This window comes from Mus musculus, chromosome 8 (assembly GCF_000001635.26).
Source record: "Mus musculus strain C57BL/6J chromosome 8, GRCm38.p6 C57BL/6J".
NCBI classification, from domain to species: domain Eukaryota; kingdom Metazoa; phylum Chordata; class Mammalia; order Rodentia; family Muridae; genus Mus; species Mus musculus.
Genome location: NC_000074.6, coordinates 67,989,969 through 68,005,928, shown reverse-complemented (window position 1 = coordinate 68,005,928; position 15,960 = coordinate 67,989,969). Strand labels below are relative to the sequence as shown.

The window sequence follows — 15,960 nt, the reverse complement described above, 5'->3', positions numbered from 1 at the left end:
CCCTATTTTGTAGCCAGACAGAAATTTTATATGATGTTTTTATTGTGCCTTCATTTCAACTATGTTCTGTGACATGAGGTAGAATTTGTGTGTCTTCTTAGTTCCTAAAAGTTTCAGATTTCAAATTAGAGATGTACATTGTAATACTGGCTTACCTACTTCTTAGCCCTCCTGAGTGCCAAGATCAGGGTTGTGTCAACAAGTCCGCTATCCAGATTCTTTAGCGCTTTTATATAGCAGGGGATCGGAAGTCCAGACATTTATGTTAATTGAAGAGTAGCAAAACTGGATTTTAGTCCTGATCACCCAAATCAAGTTATAAGTCCTTTACTGCCTTTTAAATTACATTTTCGGGGTCAGGCTTTGAACCTAGGCCCTCATGTATGCGAAACATGCACGCTAACTGCTGAGCTTATCCTAGCCCCTATTCTGTATGCTTATCGAAGAGATTTGTGCTCCTAAGTGATTGTGATAAATCAAAAGGAGTAAGTTTTATTCAAGGAGTAATACAGATTGAAAAGCGTGTTACTGAATCATGCATGTCTTTAATCAAGCTGATTATCTCAAATACAGTCGTTCAGAGGTCTACAATTATTGTAGAGCTAGGTGAAGATTTCAAAGCATTAGCATGGGGAGAGCAGAATCAGCAGAGCTCACAGTCTCAGGATAATGGAAGGCAGGAGAGTGCGTTTTATTTCACTTAGCAAAGCGGATGGATATTAATGCCTTGACTTCAGCCTGGATGAAGGTGTCCCCATAACTGCCAAAATATGGAGTGCTTTGTTAAATTGAGACACTTTCATCGCTGTTATTTCTAGATAGAGCAGCCCATAAAATTTTTTTTTTTCTTGTGTGAGAGTCTGAGTATGCTTTGAGTATGCTGCTTCACTCTCAGCTTCAGAGCCTGCGAGTCTAGGCACTCAAACTGTGGTCCGCTCAATATCAGATCAGACCTGCAAACACAACAGGACGACTGCCAGTTGATTCTTACATACAATAACATATGAAGAGCAGACCTATCAGGAGCTGTGCTGCCGGCCGTGTGATGCCGGACCACCAGCGTCACCTGGAATATTGGGAGGAAGTGCACATTTTCAGGCCCTGCACTAACTGAATTTGAAGCTCTTGTGTGCATTACAAGAAACATTTGTTTTAATAAGTGCTATGGACTATTTTAATTTGTGCTGAATGTTGAGAACTCCCTTGTATCAGTGTATTTTAAACAGTTTTGATCATGATATATGGAGAAGTATACTTTAAATTATGACTGTGTATACTCACTGGGCTGGGTAGTTTGTATTACCAACTTAAAACAACCAAGAGTCACTTGGGAAGAAAGGGGAAGCTCAATTGAGGACCTTTTTGGTTGGGGCTGGAGAGATGGCTTAAAGGTTAAGAGCAGTGGGTGTTCTTCCAGAGAACTTAGCTTCAGCTCCCAGCACCCACACAGTGGATCACAACCATATGTAACTCCAGCTCTAGGGGATAATGCCCCCTCTGGCCTCTGAGGGGCACGGGGCATGCAAATGGGGCACACACACACACACACACACACACACACACGTATGCAGGCAAATACCTGTATGTGATATTGATGATGGTAATCATAAGGATAATAATAAAATTGCCTAATTTGATAGACCTTTGACTACACCTGTGAGAGGTTATCTTGGCTGATGATTGATGTGAAGGGCCCCGCTCATTCTGAGCTGTATCACCTCTAGTGGGTAGACCTGGGGAGTATGAAAGCTAGCTGAGTTATAGCAAGTCAATAAGCCCAGGAAGCTGTGTTTCTACGTGGTTTTCCCTTGGCTCCTCCCATGAATTCTCTCTTTTTTTTTTTTTTTTTGAGACAGGGTTTCTCTGTATAGCTCTGGCTGTCCTGGAACTTACTTTGTAGACCAGGCTGGCCTCGAACTGAACTCAGAAATCCTCCTATCTCTGCCTCCTGAGTGCTGGGATTAAAGGTGTGCGACTATGGTCATGGTCTAGAAGTTTGAGCTGAAAAAAACTCTTTTCCTCCCCCAAGTTGCTTTTGATTAAAGTATTTTATCTCAGAAAAAGAAAGGTAACCTGGACACTTACGTACAACCATACATTTTCCCAATACCCTCCTGGAGATACACAGACATAGACTCATGACTTAGAAGTTTGAGAAAAAAATCTTTAAATGTCCTTTTAGTTGTCCTTGTTTTTTTTTTTTTTTTGATTTAAAAAAGTTTTAGTTTAAGTGTATGATACCTTCATGTATGTATATACATCATGTGTGCCCTGTGACCTTGGAGGTCAGAACAGTGTGTTGAATCCCCTGGAACTTAAGGAAGATTGTAAGCTATCATGTGGATTCTGAGCGCCAAACCTGTGTCCTCTGTAAGAGGAACAGGTCTATGTTTGATTGCATCTGTGGATTTACAATCTGCAGATAGGGAGGGCTAACTATGTATTTAAAATACATTAATATTTAAAATAAACTGCCAAATTTTATCTTAAGTGAGAATCAGAATGTAAGTATTTTTCCTGAGTATGGACTTCCAGAAATCTTCTGATAGGCTCCCCCTAGACCAAAAGCCAAAGATTAGTGCTCAAATGAAACTTTTCTTTAGAATAGTCTTCAAGCTCTAATTGTGAGTCTAAGCCAAAAAGATTATCTTTCTTGACCTGCTGAAAGTGCATCATGCATTGCATCCTGGATATTTGCTGGTTGTGTACTGGTGAGCTTCTTCTTTACAGTATACGTCTGTGGCATGCTAAGTGGCTTTGGAGGTTACCTGGCAGTTGCAAGTTCAAGCTGAAGGTAATAATCCTTCTCTAATCTCTTCCCATCTCACTCCATATTCCCAGACATGCAAGCCTGACTCCTGGATGCCAGCTCAAGAGCTATGTGCTCTGGATTTAGACTGCATAGAATCAAATCCAGAACGTGTAATTTATTATCTGTACTACCTTGGACACCTTGTTTATCGAATCATTTTGTCATCCATGAGACAGGGATGAGAGCTGTACTCAGTTTATGTGATTGCTCTGAGCATTAAATGATGCATTCCATACATAGCACTAGAGGAGCAGTGCTTGCCACAGAGTAAGTGGTTAATAAATCTTATCCATTATAATTATCCTTGATTTAATCTTCTTTTTACTTTCTTAAATCTGACTGACCAGAGCATTCCACAGACCATCTCTATGCAAAGATCTAAATTAACCCACTTTAGTCTACTTGCCATGAGCTCTATTCTCTCATAGACTATTAAGCTCCTTTGTATGATAGGCCTATAGCTTTTAAAAATGTAAGTGAACAATATTTGAAATGTAAATAAATAAAAATATTTGCCAAAATGTTTTGATGGCTTTCTTTCAAGTTCTGATTAAAATGAGGCCTCACTCCCCAGGTACCCCATGCTGGTTTGCTATTGCTTCTGAGAGCCCTGTTGCTCTCTGTCTGCTCTGAAATGGGCCCCTTACATGTTCTTCTGAGCTGCTTGGCCTGCTCTCAGTGTAGGTATGGGTCATTGTCCCTCTGCATAGTACATGTTTCTGACCTTCCAAGCATCTCGTGTTTCTCGTTTCTGCAGCGATCACTTCCTCAGAAAACCCTACATAAGCATCTTCCCCAAATTAGGTCACCTTCTTTGGGAATTCCTGGGAGAGTTCCTTTTATTAGCCAGAGCTCTCTACATACACAGATTATCATTATTTTCTCTCTGTTGGGGAAAAGGTTAATTAATCTGTACTTGTTAAACACACTACACTAAGAAGAATTTCCAGAGATGAATTTTATACATTATAAAAAATAAATGATTGCAGAAGTATTTTAAGGAATGCTGTCTCAAACTTCTGCAAGTTAACCTTTTGATAGTGGCATAGAAGAGCCAGGGGAGAGCACCAGGGATGACACCACATGCTGTACTTGGCTGTTGTAGGGTGCTGGAGTTGTAATTGGTCCTTCTGTCACCGACAGACATTTCTGCTTCACAGGCAGGAAGTCTGAGGTACCCTTGTTTCGAGTGGTTACTTGATTGTTCACAGAACCCTTGATGTCAGCGTTGCCCAGAGAAGAGTCCTACATGAGAGTAGATGTTTTGTAGTCAAGACAGAACCCAGTGTAGATAATATCATATCTTGGATGTGTTCATTCACAGTAGAGGCAAGGGGATGACTGCACGGTGGGCATAGATCAAATTTCATCTATTACTTAATTCTAGGCCAGAAATGGGAACCACTCAAATTTCAATACTTGTCTAAAAGCAGTCAGGAAGGAAGTCTTAGGAATTATGATGTGAACCAATTTTACCCCTGTAGTTTTTCTTTAAATAGCAGCCTTTTAAGAATCTGGGCAGATGCTCAAATTTAAGACAGATTGTATCAATGGAATTACTTACAGTTCGGTATACTCCTTGACTAGCTGAGTGGTATTTCTGATGTACAGATATGGTAAGTTTTGGAGAAAGGCTACTTTCTCTTTGGTGTGGCTCAACCAAACACATAGAAAGAATTACTTGAAGTTAATCATGCAGAAAATAAAATAAGGTTTTTAATAGCTAAAAGCTAGCATAAACTTACTGTGTGTGTATGCATGCATGTGAGAGCCTGTTCATGTGGGTGCATATATGTGAGTGTGTGTGTGCAAGCCAGAGGTTACCCCTTGGTATCATTCCTGAGGAGCCAGTCACTTTGTTTGAAACAGAGTCTCATTGGTCTGGAGTTCACTGAGTAGGCATGGCCAGCCGGCCTTCCCAGGGCTGGAGTTACAGACTGATAGCTCTCATGTTTGTTTGTTGATTTCAACATATGTTCCAGATATTGGACTCAGGTCATTGTGCTTACATGGCAAGCACGTTACTGAGTCATGGCAGGCTTTGTGTGTGGTGTTCCCCCACCCCCATAGACATGACATGTATACTATTTTCTGGCTGGATCTCATTGATGAAATCGTGTGTCCTGATTATATTCTGATTTTTTGTTTGATTAATTTTGAGTGATTATATAGTAGTGTATCAAGCATATTTACCGCGGTGGTGTAATCATTCCCTTCTTGGGTAATTTGTTTTGTCATTACTTGTTATGCTGTATTTGTGATAATGTCTTCGTTTGGTTCTCATTTTGCAGGCAGAGCCGTTTGTTTGGGTTAACAGTGCATCAGCACATTCTCAGAGTGTTGCCAAGGCAAAGTACGAATTTCTGTTTGGCAAGTCAGAAGAGAAAACTCCGGATTCTAGTAAGTGTCTTAAACATTGTCTTCTAGGTAAAAGATGTGTGGTCCTACTTATTTCTGCATCCTGTACTTACCTACATCACTTCCTGCTTACCCCTGTGAAGCCTGTGTGCTCCAACTGTTCTCTAGAGCTGTCTTCCCAAAACTAGAGTTGGATATAGTTCCTACAGCTTGCTCTAGGTAATTTCAAGTCTGTTTTTTGAAGAATTTTCAGCTTCCCATACTTCAAGTTTCAAGAATTAACTACTTGTTGTTAAGATTTTATTTTCCACATTTACCATCATTCTGTATAACTATACTTTATTTTTGGCTACCATCATATGTTATGGAGAGTCAATTCCACAAATTTTTTTAGACAATGTAATCTTAAGAGAGCTCTCACTTGAAAATTACTGTCACATTCTATAATTAGAAGCAACAGTCTTCCAAACAGCTTAGAACAAATAGAACTAATATTAGTACCTGTATCAGTAATCCTACCGACTGACTTCCTTAGCATTCCAATACTATACTATGCACTTTGAATATTGTATCTTATTTGATCCTCAGGGAAATCCCATAAATTGCCTCTGTTATCCCCATTCTCAAGGGGTGGCATCTGAAATAATTTCCTTTCAGTTACAATTTCCTGACCCCAAAGCTTGGCCTTTCAGTGCATGGGAGCAGCACATTTCTGAATACACTTTCCTTAGAGAGAGTGTGAGATACACAGTCTTAAGAGTTTCAGAGCACTTATCCGAGTCTACAGAAAAGTGGTGGTGGAGGTGTCTTTTGGGAGACAGGAAGAGGTGAGAACTTGTGCTTTGGAGTTAGACTTTCTGAGTTTGAGTCCAGGGTTTGTAACTCACAACCTTGTGGCACTGTGTACATTATCCAATTTCCACTTTCTTGTCGTAGAAAGTGATTTCAGTGGCATGTCTCAATTATTTTGTGATATGCAAACACCTCAGAATCATGCAAGTGCTTCTGATTCTGTTTGTTGCATTAATAAGGATGATAGCGGGTCCTCATGTCTGTGCCTCTGACCTCCAACTGTACAGTGGAATGATAATCGTCACTCCTTCTACCTGTATTGTTACTTAGCCCTTGTTTTACTGGATAAGGGGTTTGACCTAATGTGGTTGGCATTTGGTTGAAAACAGAACAAGCAATTCTCTGTTTCAGATTGGCGTGTTAGTTGGGTTTGTGTAACAGCATTTAAAGATTTCCAAGAAGTTAGTGCATGTGTATGTACTTAACTCCTGTAGTCTTTTTATGGTTTTCTACATTTATAATCACCTTAACACAGTTTGGAAGTCTTCCATTGCTCTGAATTTTAGATGCCATCTTGTGGGTTTCTGCTTTTTTTTTTTACTCTGATGAAGCACAATTTTTACTTAATTATGTGTCTTAGTTAGGGTTTTACTGCTGTGAACAGACACCATGACCAAGGCAGCTCTCATAAGGACAACATTTAATTGGGGCTGGCTTACAGGTTCAGAGATTCAGTTCATTATCATCAAGGCGGGAGCATGGCAGTGTCCAGGCAGGCATGACGCAGGAGGAGCTGAGAGTTCTATATTTCCATCTGAAGGCTGCTAGTGGAAGGCTGACTTCCAGGCAGCTAGGATGAGGGGTCTTATAGCCCACACCCACAGTGACACACCTACTCCAACAGGGCCACACCTTCTAATAGTGCCACTCCCTGGGCTGAGCATATATAAACCATCACATTATGTAAACAGTGTATAATACTCTCTGTCAATAGCGAATAGAGCTATTGGCAAGAATGTGCATCTGCTGGGCTTCTTACCCACAGCTGTGTGAAATATTTAAAAAGCAGTTAAGTGAGACACCCTTTGTACCACCTGGTCATTCTATTCCTCGATATTTACTAAAGAGAAATTCAGGTTTATACCCACTTTTTCAGGAAGTTTGTGACCTGCCCTTTTGTTTTGCTGTTTGGGAAACCAAGCACACTTAGAGTTCATGCTTTTTAAAAGTAACAACAGAAGACTGAAATGAATGATAGGTAATGGTAGATGACTGTGTGGTACTTTCCAAAACTTGTCATTTCTGCCTTAACAGTAATTGTCTTTGATTCAGTATATAGTATATGCTGCAGTCTCTTCCTTAGTCCTTTGAGATTTGTCCTTGAAAACTACAAAACAAAGCACTTGAAAAGGGAGAATCATACATAAGTCACTGGGCCAGAGGCATGCTTTGAGTTTTTTCTTTCTTCTTTTTCAGATCATTATTGTTAAGTCATGTGAGAACGTGAATGAAACTTTAAACTGTAGAGCCAAAGGATAAAGTGGAAAGGGCAAGAGAAATGTGTAATTTTACAATCTTAAGACTGTACTAGCTCAAGTCTAATGTTTTATAATTCTTTTGAATCATATAGTTTAAAGTGTAGTGCTATAAATATAAATACATATAGAAGTAATAGAATTTTAGAAATATTTTAGAAAAATTATATTGATAAATTGAAGATCTGTTTTCTACTAAGTCTTGTTAAAGGATTAAATGATATTTTTAATGTTCTTGGTCCATCACCTTATTTCTCTTGATGTCAACATTTAACATTTATGGTAATTGTACCCAAATTGGTAATTCTCCTAGGGCTATAGAGTTGAGTTCATGGTATGGAGTATCTAAACTTAAAGAAGTATATAGTGGTTCCTGTTAATGTGATGTCCTCTAAAGAATGGACTGTATTCGGATTATTCCTTCAGCATGGTACATTGGGGGCTGAGACAGAACATGAGAAACAACAGACCTTGAGTAGACAGAAGAGAATGAGAGGAAGTTCCCCGTGTTGGACAGAGGATTCAGAGTCAGAGGAAAGCTGGACTCCATCATCAGGTCCAGGAAAGGGTGATCTTGCTCCGATGAGAATAATTCAGGTGCCCCACAGCAGCAGCACAAGAATCGAGCATGGAGTTTTTGCGAAACTCGACACTGGGCATGGAAATTTTGAGTAGAAAAGTTGTGCATTACCTAGAAGCTAGTGGCTTGACATACCAGTTTTCCCAGAGTTCTGAGGGTAGGGCAAAATTGATTTCTTGTGGAATTGAAGCCCAAGTAGGGATAGGGCACTACTGTTAGTTTGTGCAATGTCTAGGAAATGACATAAGGAAATGTCACAAAGTGCTGTAGAATTTAATGCAAAAAATTTCTTTTTTTTTTTGCAGTGAATGACAGATAAAGCTCTACATTAACAAATAAATCCCTAAAATGACAAGCTCACAATTAGTATCATTTACATAAAGCAAGGAACCTCTATGGGGAAGGATAGTCAGCATTTATAATGCAGATATCAAGACCTAAAGAGTGAGAGCAACTGAATATTCTGAAACTCCAGAATGGTTTTCTGTAAACATAAACTGGGGTCAACCACGTGATGCAGCAGGAACCTATGGGGAAGATGTGCACATGGCCAGGAAACAATCTGCGAGCGTCTGTGAGCTCAGTTACAGATGGTGAACTGGAACTGAAACAGTGGGTGGGGTACTGGTATTCTAGTTAGCTTGGTTGTTCAGTACTGAAACAGTGGGTGGGGTACTAGTATTCTAGTTAGTGTGGTTGTTCAGTCCACACATTTGCTGAGAGAAGCTCCGTGAGGGATGGTCTAGGTCTGGGCGTGCCTGTGAGGGATTCTTCTATGAATCAACTGAGGTGGAAAGACGGCTCATCCTGAATGTGGGCTGCCCTAGGTAGGGTTGGACTTTGATCCGCATGAACAGAAAAAGGAAGCTGAGCAGGAAACATGCTTGCACAGTTTCTGTGTTCTCTTGCATGTGGACATAACCAGCTGCTTCCAGTGCCTGCCTTGGCTCTCCTGCAGTCATGCACTATAATCTGGAATTAACTGAAAGGCAGGCTGGTTTTTGTCAGTGTGTGTGTGTGTGTGTTTTTTTTTTCCTCACAGCAAGAGCAATGGAACTGAGGCAGGTTTGTGTTTGGTTTCTCAACTAGAGCCTGATTTTACTTCATGATCTACCTACCGTTGCCCCTGCCTACCAAGTGCTACCACAGGGAAGTGAGAGAGAGAGAGAGAGAGAGAGAGAGAGAGAGAGAGAGAGAGAGAAGAGAAGAGACAGAGAGAGACACACACAGACAGAAACACAGAGACAGAGACAGAGACACAGAGATAGAGAGACACAGAGAGAGACAGAGAGAGACAGAGACACAGAGGCAGAGACACAGAGAGAGACACAGAGAGACAGAGAGACAGAGACACAGAGAGAGAGCACATCCTGAATCCCAAGCAGTCACCTCTCATATCATGTCTATTTTCTTGTTCCAGATAGGAGTGTTGTGTTCATTTGCTCAGTGTTCAATTAACTGAAGAGTGCATTGGTACAGATCTCTGTGGTAGTTTTTTGTTGTCTATTTCTGTATTTATTTATTGACCAGATTTTTTTTTATAAGGGTCAGGGAGCAAATTTTATTATACACCCTAGGATTGCCTCTAACTTACTGTTCTCCTGCCTCATCTTCCTGAGTTTTGGGATTCCAGGCATGTTCTACCATATGTAATAGGATAGTTTTATACCTTAACTAAATGAAAGTCTCCATTTATCGAACTGCCTAGCAGAAAGATTGTTCTGGTTATATATATATATAGTTTTTGTTTGTTTGTTTGTTTTTGTTTTTGTTTTGTTTTTTGAGACAGGGTTTCTCTGTATAGCTCTGGCTGTCCTGGAACTCACTTTGTAGACCAGGCTGGCCTCGAACTCAGAAATCCGCCTGCCTCTGCCTCCCGAGTGCTGGGATTAAAGGCGTGTGCCACCACCGCCCAGCTCTGGTTTATATTCTTATTGCCAAATTTGATTAGGAAAATGGGCTGATTCACTTTTAGTCTGCTAGATATAGATACTTATTTTCTATTTTAAAATAGTATATATGTTATCTTAAGTATAATGTGAATTTTAGGCTTTTAGGTCTAAAACAATGTGTATGTATGTGTAAGAAATATTGTCTTGAGTAAATTATACAGGGCAAAAGAAATTGGGAGGGTCAGCTCTTCTCCTCACCATCTTCCAGGGCTCCACTGCTAACACAGCTCTTTAGCCATGATCTTGCACATGCTGCGAGTACTTTCTCTACACCTTCAGCCAAGGTTCATCCCTTCTTCATTTGGTTTTTCTTCTTGCATGTAGGTTTGCTATTATAAACATTGCTGGCAGTTGCCTCATAGTTACTGCTTACAAATTCCCTATGTAAAATGAAAAAGTTGGCTTATTATAGTCTATCTAAAGCAAATTTATATGATGAGTGTGTGTGTGTGTGTGTGTGTGTGTGTGTGTGTGTATGTATGTGTGTTCTCTTGCTTGCATCTTAGGTATTATTATGTAAAACTTTCTTCTCAAGGTAACTGAGTGGTTGGCTCATGACATTGTCATGGAAATGAGGATATGAGGATATCTTGGCTTCTTCTCCAGCGCTCCGACAGGAGCCTCTGGAATCTGTCTTTACTCTTTCCAGACTTTTGGTGTTTATATTCTATATTTTAATAATAGCAAAGGCTTTTGAACTTTTAATTCAGGCTGACTCTAAATAGATGAATGTGGCTGTTGCACTTAAGAGTTGCCAGACCGAAGTGTCTGTAGCTGCTGCACCTGAGGCAGAAGAGATGTAGAGCCTATGTGTGCGACCTCTGCTGGCCACGAAGGTAGGCTGCACACGAGCACTGCATTTTCTTAGACTGATTGATCGTCACGTTTCCTTTTTCGTTAATTAATTAATTTATTTATTTATCTAAATATATCCTTACTATGTTATTTGTAGGAGGAATCTATTTTCCTCTGGAAGGTGTGCTTCTTATCCTAACCTTCCGATAATTGAATTGTGTTAAATTTTTTCTAGGTCATTACACAACTGTTGTCTGTAGACTTAGACTTAATTCTGCTTAGGTGTAGTGCTTGGATCGCTGTCTCATTCTTGGATATGTGTGTGTCTATGTGTCTCTATATATGTGTGTGTCTGTGTGTGTTTCTCTGTGTGTGCGTAAGCGAGTGTGAGTGCTTCATTACTTTGCCCCTGGAACTGAAGTCTTAGTTTACCCATTTCCTTTGGACTTCTATGCCATTAGTGATGTTTTGCATCCTTTAATGCGCCTGCTACCTTTCTGTTTGCTGTCGTTGGAGAAATGTTCATGCATATCCATTTTTCATTGTTTTTAAGCATGGTTTATCAGTCTTTCACCGTTGAGTTATAAGAGCTCCTTATGTGTTCTGTACACAGGTCCCTTGTCAGATATGTGACTTGAAGGTTGTTCCTTTCTTGATAATATCAAAAAGTTTAACCATGCCATAATAAAGTCAAGTTTCCTGTTTATTCTTTTGGTGTAATATCTATTTGCCTACTCCAAGGTTAAATATATTTATGCCAGTGTTTTCTTTCAGCTTTTAAGTTCTCTTATTTGTTGGTCTGTGATACACTTTGAGTTAAATAAAGAACAGAAATGTTTTATGGTTGTTATTGGTGGTGGTGGCGGTGGTGTCTGTGTGATTGTGGGTGTAAACCACAGGACAACATGCAGGGAAGTAGATTTTCTTCCTTTACCGTTGGGGTCCCAGAGATTAAATTCAGGTCATCTTACTGGCAGCCAAGAGCCTTAACACACTGAGATATCCATTTTTTTTCCCAAGACAGGGTTTCTCTGTGTAGCCCTGGCTGTCCTGGAACTCACTTTGTAGACCAGGCTGGCCTCAAACTCAGAAATCCGCCTGTCTCTGCCTCCCAAGTGCTAGGATTAAAGGCATGCTCCACCACGCCCGGCTGCCAGTCCATTTTTGAAGAGTAATGTTTTAGTTTGTCATATAAAGATGTTCAGCTAGGTAATCTTGATAACAGAGAAAACATGCCAGAATATTACTGATTGAGTGAATACTACTCTATATACACAAAACAAAAAGTAAAGGAGAAATATAACAAGAACAACAGCAAACAAACAAACAAAAATTGGCATTATAGCACTATAGGATGCAAGTTAGTCCTTATTCTAATTTTTGTGTGTAGCTGTAGGATCTAGGAAAGCTAGGAGTCATTACTTTACGAAAAACACAATTTGGCATAGAAACCACAGACATACAAAGGAATGAATGATAAATCCACTAATTATAAGGTTTTCTGTTGACTTATTTTCTTGTCTCCACCACAGATTTAAGTCAGTTTATAATTTCATGGTGAGTCTTTTAGAAAGACTCTTTTTGGGACATTTTGTCGAGTTTATCTTTTCTCTACTCAGTTGGCTTTCGATCTGTGTAAACAGCAGAAAAACTGACTTTATAGTTTTTATACAGTTATTATGTTAAATGTGCTCAGTAGTGCTTGGCCTTTACTAAATGGACAGATGGTCTCCATTACTTTATCTGGACCACAGACCCTGCTTGGTAGACCATAATTTCATCTAGTTTTGGTTTGGTCAAATGAGCTGGAGAGTGATTATAAACTCTCCTTTTGGGTAGGGTCATTTATGTAATGGGCCCACTTCATACAATGCTGGTCCCACGTATCTGTAGAAAGAGCTGTTCCTTAGCAGCCTCAGCTGTCTGATTGGAACTACTTGGTGCTTTATATACATACATAGCCATGGAGTGTTGCAGAAACAACCTGGAGGGGGTGCTAAAGGTTCCCACTGTCCAGTATAATATTTTTGCCATTTTCAGACTGATGTCCATTCCTGCATTATTTTATTTATGTGGTGCTATGGATGGCGGGCCTAGTGCATGCCAGACATGCACTCTAAGGATTCAACTGTATACCTAGCCCTGACTTTTTTCTACCCTTCCCCTCTTCTTTCCTTCTTTTGGTCAGGTCTCACTGCAGTCCAGGTGATCTTTGAACTCACAAAACTGCTTTAAGCAGTGAGTGCTAGGGTCACAGTGTAGGACAACACACCAAGCTCTGATTTGCAGCCCCCTCCACCGTCCCTTTCAATCCTCTTTGTCCCCTCCCTCCCTTTTTGTCCTGTTCTGTATTGAAAAGCTGAGGAGCCAAGGATTACGACATAGGTTTGTTAGTCTCGTTACTTCGGAGGCTGAGGCAAAATAAGCATTTAGTCCTGACAATTCAAATCAGTTTGCACACAAAATGTGAACACACACACACACACACACACATACACACACACACACACAACTGATAAGCAGAATCTACATTTTTCTTGAGAGTAAAATCAGGTCACCTTTGGGATGGATAATTGTAGATCTGTTAGAACCAAAAAATTCTTATCTTGAGAAGTTTGCTGCACGAAGTATAATTAACACCAGTCCTCCTTCATGAGCATACTAACCATTTGTGATTAATTTGAAATGATTTCTCTGTTTGCCTATGTTTTATATTGAAGAGATAGTTATGCAGCTCTTTGGATGCTGTTAGGACTATATCCTTGAGATGTAAAATTCGGAAGGAAGAATATTTTATTTGTTGGTGTATGACCTGTTTCACAAAGTGTGTTTTAGCAGTGTCTCCCTGAATTTTTCCTTGCCAAACTGTCTCAGTTCAGATTTCCTTCTCTTTTTATGTATCTAGTTCAAATTTCCTCTTCTTTTTATTTATCTCCCCACTTTCATTTTGCAAAGCAGAGATTACATGTTGGGGTATCTTTATGCTTTACTTGATCCACTTGTGTGAAAATAGAACCAGCTGTTAAAATTGGGGAAGTTTCATGTAACAATACAGTTCTGAAGCTCCTGGTAATGAGGTTGTGACTGCATTCAGCTGTGCTATCACTGCTTGTAAAAACCAGGTCCCCATCCACAGCCCTCTAGTGTGCTCTCATCCTAGTCCTCTGTACCAGTAGGCGCTGCCTTACGGCCCAGCATTAAAATGTTAGCTTGTGCCCACGTTTGTGTTTGTGATTTCAAGGAAGTCACACGTTGCAATCCAAAGTTGCATCCTATAATAGATTTTCTTAAATCCAATGAATGCTTGTGGCTTCCAAGGCTCTAAGGCACACAACATGCTGTTTTTCTTTCTCTTAAAGAGCTCCCCTCCCCCCAGACTGTATAGAGAGAGGTTAGGACCACATATGTGCATCTGCCCTTGCCAACCTCTAATTTGTGGAGGCCAAAACATTTAGAGTTCTATGAGGGTGGGATGGGACAATACTGGAAACAGTTGTTTTATGTGCTGTAGTGACTTTTAATGTGGGGAACATTTGCGTGGTGTGGGAACAATATGATTCTAATTATTTGTGCTTAGAGTATGCTATGTAAAGACTTTCTGAATGCCCTTTAATATAGGTTTTCTTACGCAGCCACTTCCGTATACATCAAGGGCAGATTAGGCTTCTGGTTTTGGCTTCGGGGATGTATTACCCGTCGGGTGAGGATGTTGAAGTTTCCCTCACTAGGCAGCAGTCGGGCAGCTGAGTCGTAGTGTAATGTGCTTGTCCCTCTTGACTCCTGCCTTCCTCAGGGAGGTTTTTCCCTTGACAAATACTGTCTCACTAGCATGAACAGTCATGTAATTTCAGTTACGTTTTACTTTTCCTTTGCACTGTATTTAGGAGATTATATTGATTATTTTGAATTTTATCTTCTACTTGTTACATTGTGAATTTTTTGTTTCACGATAATAAGGGATTGTTGCAACTTGTATGTTATTTTAGAGTTGAAACTTGTATTTTTAGCATCACAATTCTTAAAAAGGAGTGTGTACATATCAAAGGATCACTGTGGCCTCCTAAGGAACACTAATTCAGCCATTATCTAGGGAACCCCGAGGTTCTGCATTTCACAGAACACTTAGAAGGTGATATTCTTCGTGTCATGGTACACTGGAAGCGATGGATAAAGGCACCTGCTTCCATTTCTGCCCCAGTCCACTTGGCCCACTTTCAAGTGCCCTGTAGATAGATACCTTGGATGCTGCTCATGCTTGTTAAAAATTTAGGATCTTCTCAGTCTCTCCAGTGACTCTGATTCTGTGCTACTGTAATGAACTCTGTAGATATGCAGATCTAGGCAGTCTCACTGTGAACATGGAGAGGCTGGGGCCCTTCCTAAGGACACGAGAGGTAATGGTAAGGGGTTCTGAGATACAGCAGAGGCAGGGTAGTTCCTGGTTGGTTGGATTTTCTCTATCGATGAGTCCAATCCCCATGTTGGAGGTGGTGTGACACGCACCACTAGAAGATCAAGAAGAGATCACCTAGCTCCTTTTACATCAGTTCAACTCTGAGGACGGTGACCTAAAAAGCGGAGTACATTTGCAGATAATCTACAGATTTATTGTAGGATTATTTGGAAGTCAGATGAAAGGACAGCTGCTTTAATAAGGGGGCGGCAAGCCCATTTTTTAAAGGAGAATTAAGAGAACTGTAGCAAGTGATGAGTTTCTGATGGTCATCAGGTGCACATTAGCAGATTAATAAAAGGTGTGCAGGGAGTTGGGCTTCCTCTGCTGGCACTGTGATCAGTGGTGGGAACCAGCCAAGGGCCCAGGCCAAGGTGAACCATCTTCCAGCTTAAAGGAACGTACATGGGTGGGGAACTTGAAGGCTGGGAGAGTTGATAGGTCAGTAACCCTGAAAGCCTGCGGTGTGGCTGCAAGCTTACACGTAGCGAACATTATAAACATTCCCCAGCTTACATGGATGCACTTATTGGGGAAATGCTGGTGTGTTGAAAAAGACCTTAAACAAATAATCAAGATGCCTGTATTTTCCTATAATGGCAGGTATCAGATCCCCTAAATATTCCCCCTGCCAAATGAAGGCTCTCTTGGGGGCATTTTCTGAGTCATTCCTTCAGTTGCTA

The 15,960-nt window shown here is 40.4% G+C and overlaps 1 protein-coding gene and 1 long non-coding RNA gene across 23 annotated transcripts in view; one reads left to right on the top strand and one right to left on the bottom strand.

Moving 5' to 3' along the window:
* Positions 1 to 15,960, top strand: part of Psd3 (pleckstrin and Sec7 domain containing 3) — a 522,982-nt gene that overhangs the window by 206,135 nt on the left and 300,887 nt on the right. For all 17 annotated transcript variants that reach the window (XR_003947255.1, XR_003947256.1, XR_003947257.1 and 14 more), the window contains one exon: positions 5,104 to 5,212. Coding sequence is in view for 14 of the 17 variants with exons in the window: in XM_030243450.1 (XP_030099310.1) it covers positions 5,104 to 5,212 (109 nt within the window). In the remaining 3 variants the exon portion in view is untranslated. The remainder of the gene's footprint in view (positions 1 to 5,103; positions 5,213 to 15,960) is intronic.
* Gm15991 overlaps positions 1 to 15,960 on the bottom strand; it is an 81,305-nt gene that overhangs the window by 22,063 nt on the left and 43,282 nt on the right. The gene's annotated exons all lie outside the window — the stretch shown is intronic.